Here is a 22,511-nt window from a genome sequence, read left to right on the forward strand (position 1 = left end):
TCCACTTAGTACATTTACATTTAGGTCATTTAGCAGACGCTTTTGTCCAAAGCGACTTACAATAAGTACATTTGTCAAAAGAAGGAAAGAAGGAAACCACAACGTATCATTGCTGATAAAGTAAGAGCTAAAAATAGAACAAGTGTTAGGTCCTCATCTGAGTAAACTAGTACTTCAAGAGCAACAGTGCTACGATCAGAGTGCTATAGGTAAGGTTTTTTTTTTTTGTTTTTTTTTGGGGGGGGGGGGGGGGGGGTTAGTGGGTTATGCTAGTCGAGGTGAAGTCTGAACAGGTGAGTCTTGAGCCTTTTTCGGAAAATGGCAAATGACTCAGCTGTCCTGACATTAGTCGGGAGTTCGTTCCACCACTGAGGCGCCAGAACAGAGAAGAGTCTGGACTTTGCTGAGCGACATTTGTTTGATTTCAGCGATGGTGGTACCAGCCGGCCAGCTGAAATAGAGGAGCGAAGTGCTCGCTTCGGGGCATGAGGTTTGACCAGTGTTTGAAGGTAGATGGGTGCCGTTCCATTGATGGCCCTGAAGACCAGTGCCATCGTCTTGAATTGGATGCGTGCTGCAACAGGGAGCCAGTGGAGGTCACGGAGGAGGGGGGTCACGTGGGAGAATTTGGGTAGATTGAAGATAAGGCGTGCTGCAGCGTTCTGGATACGCTGCAATGGTTTAATCGCAGAGGCCGGGAGTCCGGCCAGGAGAGAGTTGCAGTAGTCAAGGCGGGAGATGACCAGTGCTTGGACCAAGAGTTGCGTTGCATCCTTTGTGAGGAAGTTCCGAATCCTGCGGATGTTGTAGAGGGCAAATCTGCAGGATCAGGCCACAGCAGTGATGTTGGGGGTGCAGGATAGTTGGTCATCGAGGATTACACCCAGGTTCCTCGCAGTTGACGACGGCAATACTGTGATGCCCTCGACAGTGACCGACAGGTCCATGCGAGGGCAGTCTTTCCCTGGGATGAAGAGGAGTTCGGTTTTATTCAGGTTAAGCTTGAGGTGATGTGCAGTTGTCCAGACAGAGATGTCAGCCAGACAGTCCGAGATGCGAGTTGCAATGTGAGTGTCAGAGGACGTGGGAAAAGAGAGGAACAGCTGGGTGTCATCTGCGTAGCAATGGTAGGAGAATCCATGCGATGTGATAACAGAACCTAGTGATCTGGTGTATAGTGAGAACAGAAGCGATCCTAATACTGAGCCTTGAGGGACACCCGTGTCCAGAGAACAGGGTTTGGACATAGAGCCATTCCATGTGACCTGAAAGGTGCGATTTAGTTGTATCTGTATAGCGAGTACGGGTCAGTGAACTCACCACGTTGCTAATTGTTAGCTTATTGATGCCAGACAGGCCCATCGTCTGCTGGAAAAACAGGAATATAATCAGAGAATATGTCCAGATAGTCTTTGTGATTTTGGAGCTCAAATGTAACAATGCTCCTGCAGAGCTGTCACTTCCTGTTTACAAACACAAAAAAAGCTAATGCTAGCATGGCTCTATCCAGAACGTACCAAAATCAGCCAACTAGCATCTCTGAAGCTCCCCTAAATTATTTTAAATATTTGTTTTTGCAGAGCATTAGCTAAGAAGACGGACATCACTTTCATAATTTTGCTTTTAAGCTAACTGCTGAGCTGGAAAATAGGGATTAAAAAAAATCCACCTCTTAAACTTAAGTCATAAAAAACAAACATGTTTTGCAATGCTAAGCTAACGGTGGCTCCAGCTAACGGACAGATACGACTCTCGTCTCCATGTCGCAGCACGAAAACGTCCTAAAAAAACATGTTTTTAAATGAGATATAACAGATTAACTCATGAGCAGGTGGTGGTAGGTTTTCCACTGTTTCCACTCTCAATGCTAAGCTAACGGTAGCTCCAGCTAACGGACAGATACGACTCTCGTCTCCATGTCGCAGCAAGAAAACGTCCTAAAAAACCTGTGTTCCCTTAAGCTCCTCGATAAGCTTCAGGGTGAAGCAAAGAAATGGTGTTGATCTTCTGCTGCTCCCCTCCGACATGATGTGAACGTGACATCACACTTTGCCCAGTTTCACTGTCTCATTACTGAAAGGTTAATGGAACAGCTGGACCTTTCCCGGCCGTGACTTCCCAGAGTCCGACCGTGGTTTCTGCACATTTGACCGGTTTCCTCTTCGCTTTGAAGCACATCGGCCCTTTAGAGACGACTGTGACTCTGTTTACTCTAAAGTTGTCGCATTTGTCAGAGAGTCTTCGTGTTCGTATGCCGGCGCCCGAAAATGCAGCTGCTGCATCAATTTTTCATGATTGTGCTGTCTAGTAAACCCTAACATATAGCCTATTCAGACAGACCTGTGTGCATATTAATTAGAACGGAGACGACAGGACGATTATTCTCTCGGCTGAGGATTAAAAAACGACCAAAAAATGTTAAAGAAACACGTCTTTTTGCAGAAATAAATAAACAATTTGGACATATAGGAAAATGTGCACAGTCAAGTACAACATTTCTACTTGTGGCCCTCGCCGCTATTAACGTTATAGAGGGCAAATCATCTGGATTCAAAGGTTAATGTCCACACCATTAGAGAGCGACAGAGCATGCGTTTATTCCTGTTGGTTTAATTAAATTACAGCAAACTCATAAAAAGGTTGGGTATCCCGAACACACAGTCCTAATGGAGCACTATACTTCCAGGCTGATTTATCCCCACGTTTCTTGTCATGGTGTTTGTCTTGGCCTACTTAACAATACAGGAACTCGTAATGAGATCATTTGTCAACGCGGTTGATTGCTTTGCTCGTTCTTTTCCACGACGTTGCAGCAGAGAGAGCTGGAAACATCGGAGGCTTGGGAACTTCCCCTTCAGGATGCTGCACATGAAGAGCAATAAGCTCGTGAGCAATAAAACTAAATCGAATCCTGGTTGACTCTAGAGTCTAAAGTGGTATTTTTTTTAATTTTTTTTTTGAGGGGGGTTTTCTGCCTGCAAAACTCTTAACAAGTGTTTTTGGACCATCACAACTGTGGTACCTTCAAGAAAAAAAAAAATGGTGATTAGACACCCTCTAGTGGAGGATCATTACAAAAACATCACTCCACACAAAAACCTTAACACAAACTTCCTTTCATCCTTTCGAGCTTCGGAACAAACCTAAAAAAAAAAGAAAAAAAGAAACTCCTTGAAAGTCTGAAACACAATATTCATATTGAACAGCTCCACTTTTAGTTTTTGTACGATCCACATTCCTCCGGTTATAAAAACAGTGCGTGTGCCAGTTACACTCCGTTTGATGAATTAATCCTTTTCATTTTTATTGCCTTTAACTTCCCAGAATGCACTGGGAAATAACCAAAAAGGAGGAATTGTTTCATGTGGACCGAGAAACGTTGAGTGTCTGCTGTTGGAAGACACAACCTCTTGTTTCATATGATGCAAGCTTTAATAGTAATAATAATGAATGAGTGACATGAAAAGACACGCAGATATCCACAGCAGCAAACATTCACTTTGTGAGAATACACAAACTTTCTCTGAACAGCAGATTATATATATTTATATATATATATTAATATTATCATAACTCAAATTCCCCTGATGTAACGCAGACTTGAATGCATCATTCGAGAAAATCTAATAAATAACGAAATTGAGCTACTCATTCTCTTGGTATCGTTGCGTACTTCGTGCGATACCTTTTTGGAATTCTTTAATTAATACGTTCGTTTCTATGTGTAACATGCAACACGTCAGCTCCGGCTCGCACAAAAAAATAATAATCTACGCAATTCATACACAAGGAGTCTCAGTACTTGAAGCAGAATATTTAACAATAAAGTTAAATGTGATGTGATAATTAAAAGTTCGACATTGAGGGGAAAAACGCTCATTCGCTGAATGACCAGTTAGCTTAGCTTAGCACAAAGACTGGAAACGGAGGGAAACAGCTAGCTTACCAAGCAGCATGTAAAAGTTTCCCCCCAATTAACACTCTGTTTCTCTGATTCACGTAAAAAGTCGTAAAAAAAAATCGAGAAATCACCAGTTTAAGTGCCAGACTAGCCAATAAGTTCCCGGGGGGGGGGGCAAATAAGTGTATTTCCCATAATGCATTGCTTTTTCCATGCAGTGCATTGTGACAAGTGCTTTTATTCAGCCTTCGTAGCGGTCTAACAGTCTGTGAAGGATTGGAAAGAAACATTAAGTGCTCCGATCAATAGTTCGATTGAGTTGAGTCCTACAAACATACATTATGCACCTCCACCAGTGTGTGAATGTCACCCGCCAAACGCATCGTGGCGTTGAGCCTTCGCTGACCCTCTCCGCTCATCAACCTTTACCGCCGCTACCTCAGCCGCTGCAGCTTTCGGTAAAAGGTCGCCGCCATTAAAATGGCCGCCACCCCGACCACGACGAGGACGGCCACGGCGATGCCCAGGCCGACGGACGCGCCCTTCCCGTCCGGACGGCCGCCAGTCAGCACTGTGCAAAAAAAAAAACAAGACATTATGGGATGTTTTTCTTCCATCGGACAACAGAATACATGATGACTTTAAATATTACATTTTTAACGTTTTAATACTTTTGTGAAAGTTTGATGTTCTCGTGTCATATAAGCTGATAAATATTACTCACCCTCGTCTTTGGACTTAATGGCTGCAAGAAAGAGATAGAGAGCATCAATATCTCACCGTGAAGGAATAATTGGATATTTGCAAAAATTGCAGAATCCATAATATTTTTTATATTTATATAATTGAATTAAATAAATAAAAAGCAGAATACATTAAATATATATAGAATATATAATATATTTGTAAGACATTAAATATTAATATATATTAATTAATATATATCGTTTTTTTTCTCTCTCTATTTTAGTGCTTTTTCCCTTTCCTAGCAGAGAGATAAGCTAAATATAAAAAGGTAGAGCTAGCAGCCGGTTAGCCTAGCTTAGCATTAAGTCTGGAAACAAAGGGAAGCAGCAGCTAACGTCGCTCTCCATCTCCATCCATCAGCAACTGCTCAGTACTTAAAATATTATATTAAATCCTATTAGTTATAGTTAGCACTGTAACGTCGTCATGGTAACAAGAAAAGGCTGGAAACACCTTGTTTCTTTGCCCTGGAGGTCAGGGTGGACATATTATGTTAGCTGGCTTCCCGTTTTTATGCCAAGCTAACTATCTGTACAGTATTAACTCAGGTCAAACCATTCTCATAGCAACCACCTGAGTGATGCGGGTCTATTTACTAAGACTCTGGGTTCAGATTCTTCTGAGGGGCACGTACAGTTCTCTGTCTTGGTCTTGATAGCCACCGTGAGCACCTCCGGCTCTGTGATGCCGTCCTGGAGGACCACGCTCTCCCCGCTCCTCCTCCTCCTCCTCTTCGTGTTGCATTGCTGTGGATAAAAAAAAACCCAAAAGACACTTGAGGGCGTGTGATTGCGGCTGGAATGGGAGATTTCTGCTTGAGATGCGTGGTGGCATCCTCCTCCTCTCCTCCTCCTCCTCTCCTCCTCCTCCCACCTTGAAGGCGCTGCAGGTGCTGCTCTCACAGAGCCGGGTGATGCAGTGCAGATAGTACGTGGAGATGGTCTCATTCTGCTGCTCGATGAAGCGGAACGCCGGGAAGAAGAAGCGCGCCTTCTGGCTGTCGCCGTTCTCCAGCATGGTGGTGAGCTGATCTACGGAGCACCTTTCAATAGAAGGCGAACCTCACAAGTGCCCCATTTGCACAGCACACGGATACATACAGGCAGTGTATTAATGGTGGAAAAGCAGGGAAGGTGTAAGCAAGACTAGACTCGGGCCCCCCAAACCCCCTTTTTGGATTTAGAGGTAGCTGTGTGACCTGCAGGTGAAGGTGTTAAAGTCTATTTAATCTGCTGCACCGGGAGGCTTCTTAAAGCCTTGAGGGGCTGAAAGGAAGTTACTGGAGATGTGTAGGAGGTTTTTGTTGTGACTTACGAGACAAACAGGTTGAAGATGGTGGCGTTGGAAGGCTGCGGGGTCACCGAGGCGTAGCACCGGTCCAGCAGCACAAGGTACCTGTGGAGAGAGGATGAGGTCCCCGGCACCGAGTCAGAGACTCCGGGTCACAGGTGGAATCCTCAAACGTACAAGCTATCAAGACGCAGTCGCGTGGTCGGACACTCGGAGAGAAAACCTGCTAATCTAGACATGCAAGCAACATCCTGGACTTCCTCAGTCAGACCTCGGAAAACAAAATACATAAATCAAGATTTTACTCCAAACTTCAGAATGAAAGCTGTTTAAAAAGTACTTTTAAAACATGAATAATTGATTCCAGATGAGTCGTGATCACAATCCTACTGAGACATGATGTTCTGGAGTGAATTTACAAAATATAATAATAAATCATTCAGAATGAGGTACTTTTAGCCTATTATTTTGTATTCATTATTATTGGTATATATTCATATTTTTACATTTGTTATTCATTATTATTATTATTTATGCATTAATTATTATTATTGCCTATTTTTATGTTATTGTTATAAATATTTATTATTCAGCTGTTAAATCACTCTGCACTCTGAAATACTCATCTACCAGCACAATGTTGTTCCAGTTTTGGTTTATATCTTATATTAATTATGGTTTCTTATCATTTTATTGGTATATTATATTATTATACATACAAATATAATAAAACATCACCAGATATTTAAGTACAAGGTGACTGAAAAAGGAGTAAAGAGGGTAAATCCACAACATCTGGTTCTTTAATTAAACATTGTTGTATTTTTTTTTATCTAAAATCTTAATCTGAACAGTATCTAGATGAGGGTGTAAAGAAGTAAATAAAAGTCTATCACGTGTAACACTGAAAGGTGTAGAAGGTTCTGGGTTCTTACTGTGATGTCAGGTTGGACGCGACCACCTGCACGTAGATGTTGGTTCTCAGCTCGACGCCCAGCGGCGGGAAGATGAGGGGCGTGGTGTAATTTACATCCTGGCGAGGGAGAAGGTAGAATCATGAGTGTGTGTGTGTGTGTGTGTGTGTGTGTGTGTGTCTGTGTGTGTGTGTGTGTGTGTGCGTGTGTGTGTGTGTGTGTGTGTGTGTGTGTGTGTGTGTGCGTGTGTGTGTGTGTGTGTGTGTGCGTGTCTGTGTGTGTGCGTGTGTGTGTGTGTGTGTGTGTGTGCATGTGTGTGCGTGTGTGTGCGTGTGAGTGTGTGTGTGTGTGTGTGTGTGTGTGTGTGTGTGTGTGTGTGTGTGTGCGTGTGTGTGTGTGTGTGTGTGTGTGTGTGTGTGTGTGTGTGTGTGTGTGTGTGTGCGTGTGTGTGTGTGTGTGTGTGTGTGTGTGTGGTACCTGGTACACGGCCATGCTGAGGGTGCTGATGAAGCTCCCGTTCTTGTCCTCTAGAGCGATGGAGGAGGACGAGCTGAAAAAGGTCTGAGGTCATTCTCGGCACACGCGTGTGGAAATATTAAACTGTGTATTTTGTATATTGTATAATTGTATAAGTGGTGCACTCACACGTCCACCTGGGTGTTGTTGACGAGGTACTCCAGCGGGTAGGCGCACGAGTAGTAGTACTTTAGCTCAGCGTTGTAGGTGATGGTGCCGACGGTGGGGTCGAAGGACCGGATCACGCCGCTCACGTTGACCGACTGGATGTCGGAGAAGTCGGAGAAGATGCCCGTCCCCGGAGCGCTCGTGGTCTGAGGAGTTATCCAACCATTATGTAAGAAACAACAACGTCCTGAAGGATTCGCTTGTGGTTTATATTAGTAAAAAATCCCCTTCTTCCCACCTTCTTGTTCCCTTCCTGCTGCCCGATTCTACTCAAGCTCTCCTCTAAAGGTCAACAAGGTCACGATTCCTACTCACCAGGAAGTTGCTCCCGCAGGCGTTCCCCTCCCTGATGGGGAAGCTGAACCTCACCACGGGCGGCGTCACTGTCGTGTCCAGCGCCCCCCGACACACCGTGTTGTCCCGGATGCGGTTCAGGATCAGCAGGCTGGCGTTGTATCCGGTGTAGACCACCGGGCAGATCTGGATCGCCAGGTCGATGGACGACGTGCCGCAAACCACGGCGATGTCGGTGCGTTCTGAAGAATGAATCCAATAAATCATTCATTCATTGCAATTTCAATATAGTATATTTCAGATGAAATAAGTGGGACTGGATCCGGTCTCACCTGGTCTCCTGGCGAATGCTCCACAGTCAGATATGCTGAGGGCCTCTCGGCCCGCAATACACAAGCAGGTCAGGATGAGGAAGCTGAATAAAGCCATCTCACTCGCTGGTTCCTCTGTGAAAAAGGGCTGAAGGCAAAAACACATGTCAACAACTAGAAGCTCCAAATGAATAATAAAATCCACTTAAAGGTCCAGGTTTTAGATGCTCCTCCTAGGGGGTTCTTACCTCCTCAGTCTTCTTTGCTGGTCCAGGATGAGCAGGCGGACTGTTTTTATATATATGTCGAGCGTGAGCGTTTTGTTATTGGATGGAAACGAGGTCAACGCCGACGTGGTTTGTGTAAACAATTCACCTTTTTTGTGTTTCTGAGGTCGACTCCTGGAGGCAAATGATGAAACCCAACACATCCTTCCTTTAAAGTCACACGTTTGAACAATGTCCACATGAAGCTTAGTGACCCCCTCCCCTCCTTTTCCATATGAAATATAATAAAGTAAGAGCATGTATGGCTTCTAGAGGTCACACAATGGAGGAAGGAGGACCCGTTTGTCTCCCGCGGTTTAATGTGACTAAACACCTTCGACATGCCACATTTATCACGCTTCAGCGTAAGGTTTTATGTGTTTTTGACGCGGGAAGAATCAAACAGTTTGTTTTTTTTTTAGAAGAGAAAACATGATTGAGGGACGTCTGGAAACCCGATGCTGTCAGGTGAGCCACCTGGGAAGAGAACGCTCCGATCGGGGTCAAGTCGGGAGGATGGGCGTCTTCATCAGAGGCTCATTTTTACTGTCACGACATGTGAATATAACCCTCACACACACACACACACACACACACATATATATAAGGAAGTTTAGAATTCAAAGCCAAATCCTCATTTCCATATTAGGAGCAAGAATCAATTATTGCTGGAAGTAAACGGAGAGGGAGTGATAGCATTTATTCCCTCTCATTTCAGTTATCAGCATCACCATTGTGGACCCTGAATGCATCACAGAATGGCTGTTGAAACGGAGGATTAGAGCGATAAAAGAGGGGGTGAATGCAGCCGAGCCTCGCGGGTCACAATAACAGCCGCTGGAGGCCGAACGCGTGAGACGGCACTTCCTCATATAATATATAATATATAACAGATATAGGTCATCACTACGGGAAAATCGATACAGCACAAACAAATATTTAAAAATGAATTCCTGCATTCCAGCTCTGTTCTGGAGATCGAAAAGGCAACGAGGTCGTGACATTTTGGGAACAAAAACATCATTAAATAGCGAATAAACATAAAGAATTATGTATTGTCCACGATGTAGGTTGTTTACTGATGATGAGAAGACTGCAGGTTGTCCACACAAAGTATAAAACTGTACGTTACATTTGTACTAAGTATACATTTAGCTGCCATCATGTGAAAACTTTGTATTATTTAAATACACTTAATCAATCAAATAAAACTATAAACACACTGTTATAGCTATATATATATATATATATATATATATATAGCTATATATATATATATATATATATATATATATACCAACACACCAACCATCCCGTGTCTTTCTGTACGTTTTTGATTTAAAAAAAATACATATTGAGAGCAACAAAATAAACTTTTTTTTGGTGCATACTTCTGCTACACGTCGGATTTTTATCGGAATCAGAATTCACGGTCAAGTGTCTCATCACGACATCGACATCAATGACATTCGTAACAATTTTCCGGGTCAGTTCAGGACCCAAGACCACTTCAGGACCAGGACCAGTTCACACTGGAATCGCAATTTTATTATTTTTTAAAAGATACCATTTGGGGTCATTTTCATCAAACACAACTTTATTAAGTACTAAAAAGTTTACGTTATTTCCCATTTGCATCGGGATATAATCTGTAAACACGACGTTGACAAACAATAGACGACAACGAATAACAAAGAATAATGAGGTACTGAAGGCAATAAATACAAAACACCTACGACAATACAATAATACAAATAGAACTCGTTGTTATAAACTACCGCTGGAGTATTGCGATTAACATATATTGCGATATACTGAGATTTATTACCTCTTTTCACATTATACAGTTTTTCTGTTTTATCTACTATAATACAGTTTTCACCAAATAATATTTATTGGAGTTTAACACATCAGTCAACCGACACATATAAAGTCACCTGACACACCTGACAAAAAACAACAAAAAAGTTTGATCCACATTTGCAGTTAATATAATAAAAGATTATGATTTATTTAAAGGCTGGGTTCCAAACAGCCGAGGCCGCCGTCGTCGGGAGGCGAGACTTCCTCAGGAGGCGGAGCAACAGCAGGGAGAAGCCCACGCTGACTCCGCCCAGGATGATGACACCTGAAATCAGAGCGCTGGTCACTGGGTTCATCGGCGGGGGGGAGGGGCCTCCAGATGATGCTGGGGGGGGGGGGGGGGGGGGGGGAATAAAAGCAGAAACGTGAAACAGACACGAGAACTCAACATGACCCCACTTTGTTTTTTTTTACTTTACAGAAAGAAAAGTGAAACTTCTTTTTGTTGTCGCCTTAAATCCTCAGTTTTCCATCAGAATCTGAGTCACTTTAAGCCAATCGGGAGCTTACCAAGCTGAGAGTTGTTGGCAGGAGTTTCATCTGCAAAATGAATTAGAAAAAGTCTTTGATTAGTTTTACAAATATAATCTGAAATGGCTTGATCTGAATTTAAAGGAACAGTTACACCTCTTTGCGTTCTTGCTTAGAGCTCGATAAGAAGATCGATATAACACTCGCATATTTGTCCGTTGCAACTGGTTAGCTTAGCTTAGCATAAAGACTAATTTCCCTAAAAGTCAAACTGTTCCTTTAAGAGCGACTTCGTCATCCGTACCACTCCTGGTGATGATCGGTCCGGCGGTGATGACGGCGTTCCCAGATGCCGCCGGTGGCAAATCGAGGCTCTCCTCTCTGCGTCGTCGCCCACAAATCTGCCGATGACATCATCAGATTCTGCCATCACTGTTACCACGGCTGTGATGACCTCATTTCTGTTGTATGGATTGTTGTAATCATGCATCTCTGCCAACACACCTTCATTTTTATAGTGGTAGAAATGATTAATTTTATTTGAAATCAATTTTCTTAGTTTACGTTGGGGGCGGAGCCTGCCTGACGTTCATTTAAAGTTTCCCACCTTCCTGTTTGCCGCTTAAAAAATGGAAGAAAGCTTCTAAATGTCAGTCCACTTGGACAGAGACCTTCACGTTTCTAACCGCTAGCTGCGTCAGCAAACGCCACGCATTTTGTACGATTTTGTAGGAAAGCTGGGTTCGCCTTAATCATAAAGCAATGGCTGGAAAAGCGACAAGGTGAAAATGGCATTCTGCAGAAGTGTTGCTGACGTCTTCCGTTGCCATGGAAACACTTGACTTGTTGCGCAAGGGGGAGCTAGGTGGTGCTGTAGCTCCCCCTATAATAGCCATAGCACCTGCCCAGCACCCTCATGTCTGTAATTTTTATTAAAGTTTTATTAAAAATACTTGTGTCCCCCCCAACTCTGAAATCAAATGTCGTCCTTGATGTCATGTATGTTGTATCTATAGCCCTTGTGTTGAAAACTTTTACATATATGCTTATAGTCGCAGAACGAGTATAGTTAATGCGGGCGTGTACGCGTGTGTAGCTATATATACCAAGGGTGGTCCAATGCAACCGCCATAATGAAATGCCCCGAAATTCAAATCACCTTCTCTTAAGTGTTGAGCATCCCCATAGCACCTGCAACAGAAAATCTCTGGAGCCGCCACTGGGGCCGGGGCACCGAGAGTGGGCCGTTTGTCCGATACCCCAGAAAATCGCCCTTTTTTCCACGGCCTAATGTTGCCAGGTTTGATCATGTTGTTTCTTCCTCTGTTTTCCCCTTTAAAGGTTGTTTTTTTTCGGGAGTTCTTCCTCCTCCTAACCTTAACCATAACCCCGGGTCCCGGGATGAGGACGTCGTATGTTACACAGCTTCTAATTCCTCTGATTTCGGGGCTGAGATGCCGATTTTTTCCTCACTTACAGGCATGAGCATGATGCAGTCGTCTGCGCGGCAAAGCTTGGTGACGCAGTGCAGAAACACGGTGGACATCTTCTGGTGTCGGTGCTTCACGAAACGGAAAACCTCGAAGGAGAAACGTCCCATCTGACTCTTCCCGTTCTCGAACACCGTCGTCTGAGGGTCTTTGGAGCAGCTGCAGCAAAAAGACAATTCGATGGTTAGATTTATGATGTTTAGAAGCATTCATCGGGGGATAAGCCCCTTCGGAGAAGATGAATGGGTAATGACTTCTTTTGTGGTTTATCAGATCATCATCTTGATGAGGAAAAGAACCGGCGAGATTACCCAAAGAAAAGGTCATAGCGGAGTTCATCATTAGGATTCCCTGAGGGGGTTGTGTAACAGTAGTCCATCAAGATGTTCCACCTGCACAGGGACACAACTGTGAGATGCAGGATAGAGATCTGCCTACGCATGGGAAAGTCCACATCGGCGCTTTCTCTGCCGCAGACTGGCGCCTTCACGTACCACAATACCATAATGGCATAATGAAAGCAGGCGAGGCGTAGGGACAAAACTGTTATTAGGACGAAAATATCATCTCTGCATCACTGTAACTGAAAAAAAAACATGTTTATGGAAAAATCAATATTCAATCTTGAATAAATCTGGTACCGTTTATCTAAGTTTGTGGCCTTCACAGCAGCAAATACTCTGGTTTTCAGAGCCAGTCCGGCCATCGGAATAGCGAGAGGCTGAATGTATGTCGAATCCTGAAAGAGTGAAGAGAAAAAGGTTAGCTTTCTTTACGTTAATAACAAGCCGGCAACATGGTTAGTTACGTATTGTAACTGGGTTCTACGAGTACAGACATCTGACAGCTGGAGTTTATAGCTGTGTTTCCATTCTGCATCCTCCACATGAATCCACCCAATGGATCCTTCACGGTCCAACATTATCCCAGGATTCGTTGTGCGCCGGTGGCGATTTGGGCTTTTAATAAAACATGGTGTCCGAGAGCGGATCAGATGCGACAGAATCTGCTCGCCTGAAATATACAATGTGCTGTTTGGAGCATCCTCCATCATGATATACAATAAAAAGAATAATATGTGATCTCCAGCTCCATTTTAATAAGATAACGGGACACAACGGGAGACCTTCTTCAAAGCGTCCTCCTTTCTACCTTCTCTGGTTGTTAAAAAACACAAAAATTTACAATTATGTCAATTAAATCATGTCAGATCAACGGCGGCTGGATCACCATCCATAATAAATACAGTATGTTTCGGTGCAAATTAAAAGCTAATTTGTTGTAATTTAAGTTCCCCTTGGTAAACAGGGGATGCTTTTATTGTGAAAGGTAAGAACAGCAGGAGCAGTAGATACACTTTGTGGCCGGCTCCACTCACATTAAATATAAAATTTCATTGATTTGTCTGTATCTCTCTTGACTCTCATTTCTTTCTTTGGTGCAATGCATGATGGGACATAGCGCTCTGTTATTGTACATGACTTCTCAAGATTTGGTTGAGGAGTTTAGTCGAGTTGTGTTTGTTTGTCCTTTCGTCCTTGAGGAACTCGACATGTCGTTTGTTTTATTCTCTCTGCTTATATTTTCCACTCATTGAACATTAAGTGTTTAAGCCTTGGTCTCACCATGCAGGTCCCAATTTATTCATTTTTCTAAATGTTGGGTTAACTTTTAAGTTACTCCTTGTAGACAATAGATCAATAACATATCACTAAGCTTGGAAAAGTTGATGTAAGAAACTATGAACAGGTTCATTAGAAGAAAACACTTCAAAGATTAGGAACATTAAACCTCATCGCTCCTCATTCAAAGTGTGGAGATGATGTTGTGTAAAGCTCACGTTATAGAGGATCATACTCAACGTGCTCACGAATGTACCGTTGCCGTCTTTCACAGAAATGGCGGCAGAGGAGCTGTGGAAGAGATTCAACACATTCACTTTTAAAGGTATGCACATGAGTTAGCATCCGAATCATTGACAAAATACATATATTCTAAAATAAATGGAAAAATAATCATAAAAAAAAAAAAACCACTCAGGCACTTAAACAAGACTTTAAAGTTGAGCTGAAAGAGCGTCGATCTGCCGTACGGTGATGTATTTCCTAAACGAGATTAGCTTCTCTAGTTCTGATTGATGAGAGGATTTTAAAAATATATTAACATATATTATTAAATAGTTGAAGAATAATAGGAAGTAAGCATTGACAGACAGTCCAATCATTTCCTCCGGCCCGACGTTTCCAATTGGACGGGGTTTTTACAGTCCTGCCACGGCCACCGATGACAATTTTAGAATTATTTTTATGTCAGAGAATTTCATTTATTCCTAGCTATCGGTATGTTACGAGGATTTCAAGTAATCTAACAGAAAGTGTTTCTGAATAGAATCACCTACTCAACCTTTAAGTGAGTGAATGTTAATGTGAAATCCAGTGGTGACCCCTCCCTGGAGGTCAACAGGATTCTCTGGGCGACTTACGATGCCAGCTGGGAGTTATTCACCAGGTACTCCAGCGGGTAGCTGCAGCTGAACTTATACAGCAGACCCGGCAGGTAGCTGATTATCGCCGGCGGGTCGGGGGTGTCGACGTAGCCCGACACGTTGCCGATCTGCACCAGAGACATGTTCCCATAGGCGTTCGCTCCGTAGGCCGTGGTGACCTGCAGACAGACAAACATCTCGCTGATCGCTCACTCTGCCTTGGTGGAAACCATCAAGATTGTGTTTGTGCGTTCCTCACCACCAGGCTGTTCCCGCAGGCCTCCAGGGTGCTGAGACTGATGCTGAACAGGACCGCCGTCGGGAAGGTGTTGTTGTTGATGAAGCCGCGGCACTGGGCATCGCCATGGTTACCGTTCAAGGCCAGGTCTGCGTCGGTGTAGCCGGAGAAGAGCACCGGGCAGAAGTTGATCTTCAGGGTGATGGTCTGAACGCCGCAGTACACGCTGATGTCACGCTCACCTGCAGGAAGAGGCGGGGCTTAAAAACGGCAGTCAGATTTATTTTTAGCTACAATCTGACGTCTACATAGGAAAATAGTGCCGAAATCATCGACTGTATACAAGAAGTGGATCGTCATGGTGACGTCACCTGTCCGTTTGTGAACTACTGTTTTGAAGGCTCAAATTCTGCATTTTCTCATAGACTTCTATACAATCAGAGAGGACCAGCAGAGAGAATGTCGATTTAAGGCACTTCAGCTTCGGCTTCACTTCTCAGAACTGAAGGTCGCCCCCTGACTGACCTGTAACTTAGATCTAGTGCTTAGAAAACGACTTTAAATCAGAAACGCTGCAGAAAGGTGAGACATGAAAGGCTCCAGCTACCAACATTCACAGATATAAAAGATTGTGTTAAATAAATGTGAGATGGAGTGAATAATACAAATCACAGAATCATCTATAAGAAAGTTTTCAAACTAATATGATGTATAATTTTTAGCATCACAGCACGTGGAAGTTACTTGAAAACGTGTTCATTTAACTTTTATATCTATTCAGGCAGCTGTTCGATTCTTTCTGTGACAATGATTGACACAATTTAAATTAAATGTATTATGACCAAAATTAATTAAAAGTGATCATTGTAGAGAATCACCCAGCGTCATTTTAATGCTGCAGCTATATATATATATATATTTACATGAAGTTCACTATTAAATAAAAAATAAATAAAGACACTAACCATTTCTTCTGACAAAACCTGATTTAACTGCCCGGTTTAAACGGCATTTCTAAATCCCTACAGACACAATTTGTTTTAAAACACATCGTAATGCAGCTGTAAGCAGATTATTTTAATTTAATTTAATGTCAAAATGAGGCGTCCATACCAACAGTTGTTGAGAACATAATCTAGCTGTAGTTGTTGCATCATTAAGTTGTCGTAATTGTTTTAAATGGATTCTTAATCACTGATTTGTTCATGCGTTGATGTTAATAAACACTTGTTATACCGTGTTATTATCAGTTACAGATATAAAACTCATCACGTGACCGCCTCCTCACCAGGAAACCGGCTGTGCTGGCCGGCGTCACAGTTGTAGCCGTTGAACTGTGTGGAGACCGACGCGGCGTTGCTCATCACCAGGAAGACGACGCTCAGTCGCATCATTCTGGTGGCCGAGACACGTTCGTCCGCTGTCATCGTTCAGAAGGTCGACATCGCCGTTACCCACGTTCCCCGGGTTTCGTGTTGAACAAAACAAAACTCTGGAAATGAGATTGTTCAAAAACAATGTCTCCCCCGAAAAAGCTTCGCCTTGTTTTCCCTTCGACTCGCTCTGACCTCTATCAAAGCAGTGCAACCTTCCTTCCCCAGGTCCCCCTAATCCTTCTGATCCGGCTCCCTGTGCCCCCCTTTACCTCTGGCGCTCATGATGGCTCAAAACCTCTATTACCAGAAACGCCTTTTTAAACCGAGGTCACCCCGGCTCGTCTCATCCCCACTCCCCATTTCCCTGTTTCCTGCCTTTACAACCTAATATGTGACGAGAGAAAAGGCGTATCTCCCCTCCACCGGGGCCTCAAACCAAACATCAGCCTGACTTGTATCTGCACAGATGGGAGAGATAGAAGGGGAGTCATTATACAAACACTTTGACAAAAAAAAAACCAACATGGGAATCTCTGAATGGCCGCAGACAAAATCTTTTCACGGCGCTCAAGAAACCTGAGCGTTCTCTGAGGTTCCCACTCGTCTCTCCTCGGTCTGATCTCTGGCGGGGCCTCAGCGGGGGGGCGGGCGGGCCCTCGAATTAAGCTGTCATCGGCTGCCGCTGGCCCACATTCACACGAACATAAAAGTCAACTCACGGTCTGATGCCAGTTGGGGGGGGGGGGGGTTGTGGGTAATTGCGATGCACAAGGCATCACTTAGGAGCATTCGGCGGCGTGGAGCTCCGGCACCGGGCGTGTTCGGTGCGGCAGAAGGTAAAAATGTGTTATTTACAGTTTGTTTGAGAAAAACCTGCTCACCCGTTTTGTTTTTATGGCGATCCATCAAAGAAAATAGGAGCTGGTTTCAGGAACTCTTCTAACCTTTAAACTGATTTCTGTCAATAAAAACATCCACAAAATACACCAGAACCACATATCAACTTTCGAACTTCACTATCTGATCTGTGGCACATTGATTCCTACCAGGCGGCGATCCAGTTCAGAAAAGTGAAGCCAGTGCTGAAGTGGCTTAAACCTGCATTCTCTCTGCTGGCCACCAGGGGGCGACTCCTCTCTGGTTGTATAGAAGTCTATGAGAAAATGGTTCTACTTCTCTCTGCTGACCACCAGGGGGCGACTCCTCTCTGGTTGTATAGAAGTCTTTGAGAAAATGGTCCTACTTCTCTCTGCTGGCCACCAGTGTAGTTTTTAGCAAATGTTATTGCAACAATTGTTAGTAGCACATTTTAGGAACTATTTTTCGTCGCATATCAATATTAAGTGCTCTAATTAATTGTAATAAAGGAAATAGTCGATGGCTCATTGATGTTTTTCTTTACTTAAAGAAGGATCACTGGGATTAGTAGTTGTTTTTAATGTTTTTATTGAATGTGTTAATGATAATAAAAAACAACTGAATAGTGTCAAACCTAAATTTGCTAAATTACAAAATAATGAGAGGATTATGTAAAGCAACAATATATCAACAATATCTTTCTTTCTTACTGTTTTTTGTTACCTTGGAGACTTCCCTTCACAACTATCCTGTAACAAAAATAGTTTTCATCGTCTCACAATCTGACGAAATGTTTCCCGCCAGAAGGTCCGGCAGCTTTTTCTGCAGCTTCACATCACATTGTCTTGTATCTCACGATCTTCCACAGCAGGAGAACTTTTAAAGTTCCTTCACTCTCAACTCCACTCTGAATTAATAATCAGTTAAAGCAGGCTTCTTCGCCCCGGAGGGCCTCGGTGCTGCCTGGATGGCAATTACTTTGAGGTAATGTGTTTAATTACAAATCTTTAGGTAAGACATACTTGTATAAGACAACTCTGGAATGATATATTCCCTGAGGTGATACAGCTTCTTTGTCTTCTTTCCTTTTCTCTTATTTACTGAAAAATCTCTGAAGAGAAAAACTCCTGAATACCTGAACCCCCCCCCCCCCCCTCTAAATGGACCATAATGTACTAAATGAACATCATGCTGGATTGAAGAAGACTTGAAACTAGAGATTGAGACCATAAACTCATGTTTACAATGTTTACTGAGATAATACATCAAGAGAGAAGTAGGACCATTTTCTCATAGACTTCTATACAACCAGAGAGGAGTCGCCCCCTGGTGGCCAGCAGAGAGAAGTAGGACCATTTTCTCATAGACTATACAACCAGAGAGGAGTCGCCCCCTGGTGGCCAGCAGAGAGAAGTAGGACCATTTTCTCATAGACTATACAACCAGAGAGGAGTCGCCCCCTGGTGGCCAGCAGAGAGAAGTAGGACCATTTTCTCATAGACTTCTATACAACCAGAGAGGAGTCGCCCCCTGGTGGCCAGCAGAGAGAAGTAGGACCATTTTCTCATAGACTTCTATACAACCAGAGAGGAGTCACCCCTGGTGGCCAGCAGTGAGAAGTAGGACCATTTTCTCATAGACTTCTATACAACCAGAGAGGAGTCGCCCCCTGGTGGCCAGCAGAGAGAAGTAGGACCATTTTCTCATAGACTTCTATACAACCAGAGAGGAGTCACCCCTGGTGGCCAGCAGTGGGAATGACAGTTTAAGGGACATCAGCGTTGCCGGCTGTAAATCACAAACTCTCTCTGTAGAAAAAAAAGTGTCAGAAAATAAACGTTTTCCCTCTGAGACATTTTGACGTGTCACAGAAGGATGAATTCAGGTGTAACTGACAAAAGAGAAAAAAAGAAAAAAGAAAGATGACTGATTTCCATTTGGCTGCTTAAGTTTCAGGGTCTTGCTATTTTACATGCGGGCATTTCCATCCATCTGTTTTATATGTGCATTTTCAATTTGCACATTATCGCAAACCTGAATGAGGAGCAAATTGAAAGAGGAAACTGACATAAATTAATCATGAAGCGCGTGAAGCATGTGACGTATAAACGCCACTCAAGGTTCCAGCAAGGAGGCGAACGATGATGAGACGTAACCTTCCTCACGTGAATACATGAACTGCCACTCCATCTCCTCCTGTTGTTTTCCCTTGTTTGAGGTCTGGCCTTCTTTGAATGCATCACAGTGCCTCGTCTCTCATCCACAGATGCTATCACACATTCATTTGCATTTGCTTCCCTAGAAATTGTTTAAATTCTGCTAAATTTGCATGTAAACTGTGATGGCTTACTGGGACGCTTGAATACAGCGATACCGTGGTTGGTGTTGTTATTATGCTTATGCTAGCATAGCCATAGCCATAGCCATAGCCATAGCCATAGCATATGCATAGCTTATGCTATGGCTAGCGCAAGTCAATGGTTCTTAGCTAGACAGGCATTAAAAACAGTCTTGCCCACTCCACAGTGCACCTGAGGCAAATCCATTGTAACGGCAGACTGTCAATATACATATCTGTGTTGATAGAATGTTTGAAATAAAACCAACCTTGCATTTTTAAGGATTTATGTCTCAGCAGCAGCAGCAGCGTGTCATACTTCCTAGTAGGCTATGGCAGCGGCGGAGTGATATCACCTAGCACTTATAAGTTACCAGTTCTATAATAGTTTGTTTACCTGCTGTCATTGCTACAGACGCAGAGTAGCCTGCAGTGCTAGTTTCTTCAATCTCACAGAAATGGACACTTTTGGAGAATATACTGAAACTTTTGAAGACTCTGATGAGGAGTTTTTTTCCACCCAAACCCAACCGTACCTGTAGGAGCCTGAATATACAGAGGAAGAATTGCGCGAGAGGGATGCTCCAAGGGCAGAACGTGAACGAGCGTCTGTGGAGACCGAGATAGCCCCCGCTGGAGCTGAGAACCGGGACCGAACAAACGGAGACTGGTGGTGCCAGGAGGGAATCCCCCGCAACGCGTCTGAGGGTTTACGGGTCTACGGACGGAGCAGAGGTCCGGGTTCGCGGTGCGTAATTGTGGGTTCGCGTGGCCGTGGGCTGCCCGGTGTTTGCGTGAGGTCCAAGGGCTTTTCACCCAGGTCTGAGGGCATGAGTCCCGACAATTCGTCCCGGTTTGATTGCCTATTTACGGGCAGTATTTCGGGCGGCGCGTCTTGGAGTTTTGAGTCCGACGGAGAGTCCGCATGTGTGGATTCGCGGAGCCGCCCGCTGCCCGGTGTTGGTCTGCGGTCCAAGGGCTTTTCACCCAGGTCTGAGGGCACGAGGCCCGACTATTCGTCGGTGTTCATGTGTCTATTTACCGGAGGTAATCCCCACAACGCGTCCGAGGGTTTACGGTTCTCCGGACGGAGCAGTGGTCCGGGTTCGCGGTGTTTAATTGTGGCTCCGCGTGGCCGTGGGCTGCCAGGTGTTTGAGTGAGCTCCGAGGGCTTTTCAGACAGCCTTGGAGGCATAAGGGCCGACTAAAGGCTACTGTGTCCCGTCTGGCTTCTGTCATGCGCTTCTCTTTTGCAGTGTTGTGGTTACTTCACAACTAACCAGAGCAAAGTAAAGTTCCGCTGCTGCTGAGAAACTATGTTCCTCAAAAAATGGATGATTCATGCGATGCAAGGTTAGTTTTGTTTCAAATATTATTCTATCAATACAGATATGTACATCGACAGTCTAGTGTTTTAATGGATTTTCCTCGGGTGCACTGTGGAGTGGGCAAGACTGTTTTTAATGCCTGTCTAGCTAAGAACCATTGACTTGCGCTAGCCATAGCATAAGCGAACTCGGCAACTAGAAGAACTGAATGAAATTTCTTGAAAACGTCTCCAGACGTCTCGAACACACCGGCTCACTTGGAAAATAGGTCTTATGTCCAAAATTCAGAACTATCCCTTTAAGTTACTTAAAAATATCGTTTCATGTTTATGAAAGAATGTGCTTTCTAATCTGCGTACATTTAAGAAGTAAAACCTGTTCTTTCAGGGGAAAAACCAATAAGCAAAGGTGTCAAGAGTACATTATATTTTATACTCAAGTAGATGTGTGTTCAAAAGTACTCTCAAGTAGAAGTACTGATTTGACAAAGAACAGATACCTGAAAATTCTACTTAAGTACAGTAACAAAGTATTTGTCTTTGTAATTAAGTATTAACAAATTATAAGTACTCCCCCACAAAGTATTTGTAAAGAAGTATTTGTAACGCAGTATTTGCAACAAAGTATTTGTACTCTGTTACGAAGTCTTTGTAATGAAGTATTGACAAAGTATTTGTTCTCCCCATGAAGTACTTGTAACAAAGTATTTGCAAACAAAGTATTTGTACTACGTTACGAAGTCTTTGTAATGAGGTATTTGTAAGAAAGTATTTGTACTTCATTACAACGTCTTTGTAACAAAGTATTTGTACTCGGTTACTTCCCCCTCTGACCATAAGGTTGTTTACGTCTAAAGGGAACATCATCTGGATTAGTTCCCTTCACACCCCTGACACAGTTCCCTCGCTCACTCGCTCGTCCCGTGGCCTCACGTGTCGGAAACTTCCGGGCGGGAGGACGAGCAGACGCTCGACACAGAGCCCTGAGGAACACCTCTGAATACGCCGGCATTCAGAGCAGACAGGATCAGATGTTCCACACACACACACACACACACACACATGAAATGAATCGGTCACTGAGCTGCTTCTTCACACATCCCACCCAAACAACGACCCACTTATTCTGTGTTTCAGTCACATGACTTTTCTTGAAGGTGAAATCTCACACTTGTGGGTGTGAACAACACGCACGAAACAATTCTCGATGTCTCGTATAAACGAATCAGCTGGATCGAATAGGATTACTTCTAAATGAAGTCAGTTACTGAAGACTTGGATATTACATGGGGGGGGGGGGGGGGGGGGGTTTGTAATTGTGATGTCATCCACTGTATTACAGAAAATAATATAATAATGTAATCTAATCTGAATACTTTTGGATTACTTCAAAATATTGCACGTTAAAAAACAACATTTTGAGTTCCACAAAGTTATTCAAAATCTTCAACATTCAACATGGAAACGACAGTGACAAAAAGCTAACTTTTAAAACGTTGGTTTTCTGAATGGAGTCTGGTTGATGGGTGCTAGGCTACGCTAACATTGTAGCTGCTCCATCAACACTCCAAATAAGGTCATCTAGACATAAATACAGCAGAGACCTTGTTGTTTGGACCATAGACAGTCTCTGGTTCCTCCACATAGTCCGGTCTGGT

The 22,511-nt window shown here is 43.6% G+C and overlaps 2 protein-coding genes across 2 annotated transcripts; both read right to left on the bottom strand.

Annotated features, from left to right (window-relative positions):
• Window positions 1–4,075: 4,075 nt before the first annotated feature.
• LOC311019844 (zona pellucida-like domain-containing protein 1) lies at window positions 4,076–8,259 on the bottom strand (the record flags this gene model as incomplete). The annotated part of the gene is made up of 10 exons (XM_084019457.1): window positions 4,076–4,472; window positions 4,626–4,646; window positions 5,283–5,394; window positions 5,522–5,690; window positions 5,963–6,043; window positions 6,874–6,971; window positions 7,330–7,402; window positions 7,498–7,682; window positions 7,852–8,072; window positions 8,163–8,259. The coding sequence occupies 10 exons, from the start codon at window positions 8,257–8,259 to the stop codon at window positions 4,336–4,338; spliced, it is 1,194 nt and encodes a 397-aa protein (XP_083875583.1). The 3' UTR covers window positions 4,076–4,335.
• A 2,094-nt stretch (window positions 8,260–10,353) lies between these two features.
• zpld1b (zona pellucida-like domain containing 1b) lies at window positions 10,354–16,619 on the bottom strand. The gene is made up of 10 exons (XM_084019257.1): window positions 16,243–16,619; window positions 14,976–15,196; window positions 14,714–14,895; window positions 14,072–14,144; window positions 12,873–12,970; window positions 12,543–12,623; window positions 12,219–12,390; window positions 11,046–11,142; window positions 10,781–10,810; window positions 10,354–10,595 (listed from the first exon to the last, which is right to left on the bottom strand). The coding sequence occupies exons 1-10, from the start codon at window positions 16,379–16,381 to the stop codon at window positions 10,417–10,419; spliced, it is 1,272 nt and encodes a 423-aa protein (XP_083875383.1). The 5' UTR covers window positions 16,382–16,619; the 3' UTR covers window positions 10,354–10,416.
• Window positions 16,620–22,511: the final 5,892 nt, after the last annotated feature.

Source organism: Eutrigla gurnardus (genome assembly GCF_963514095.1).
Source record: "Eutrigla gurnardus genome assembly, chromosome: 10".
NCBI lineage: Eukaryota > Metazoa > Chordata > Actinopteri > Perciformes > Triglidae > Eutrigla > Eutrigla gurnardus.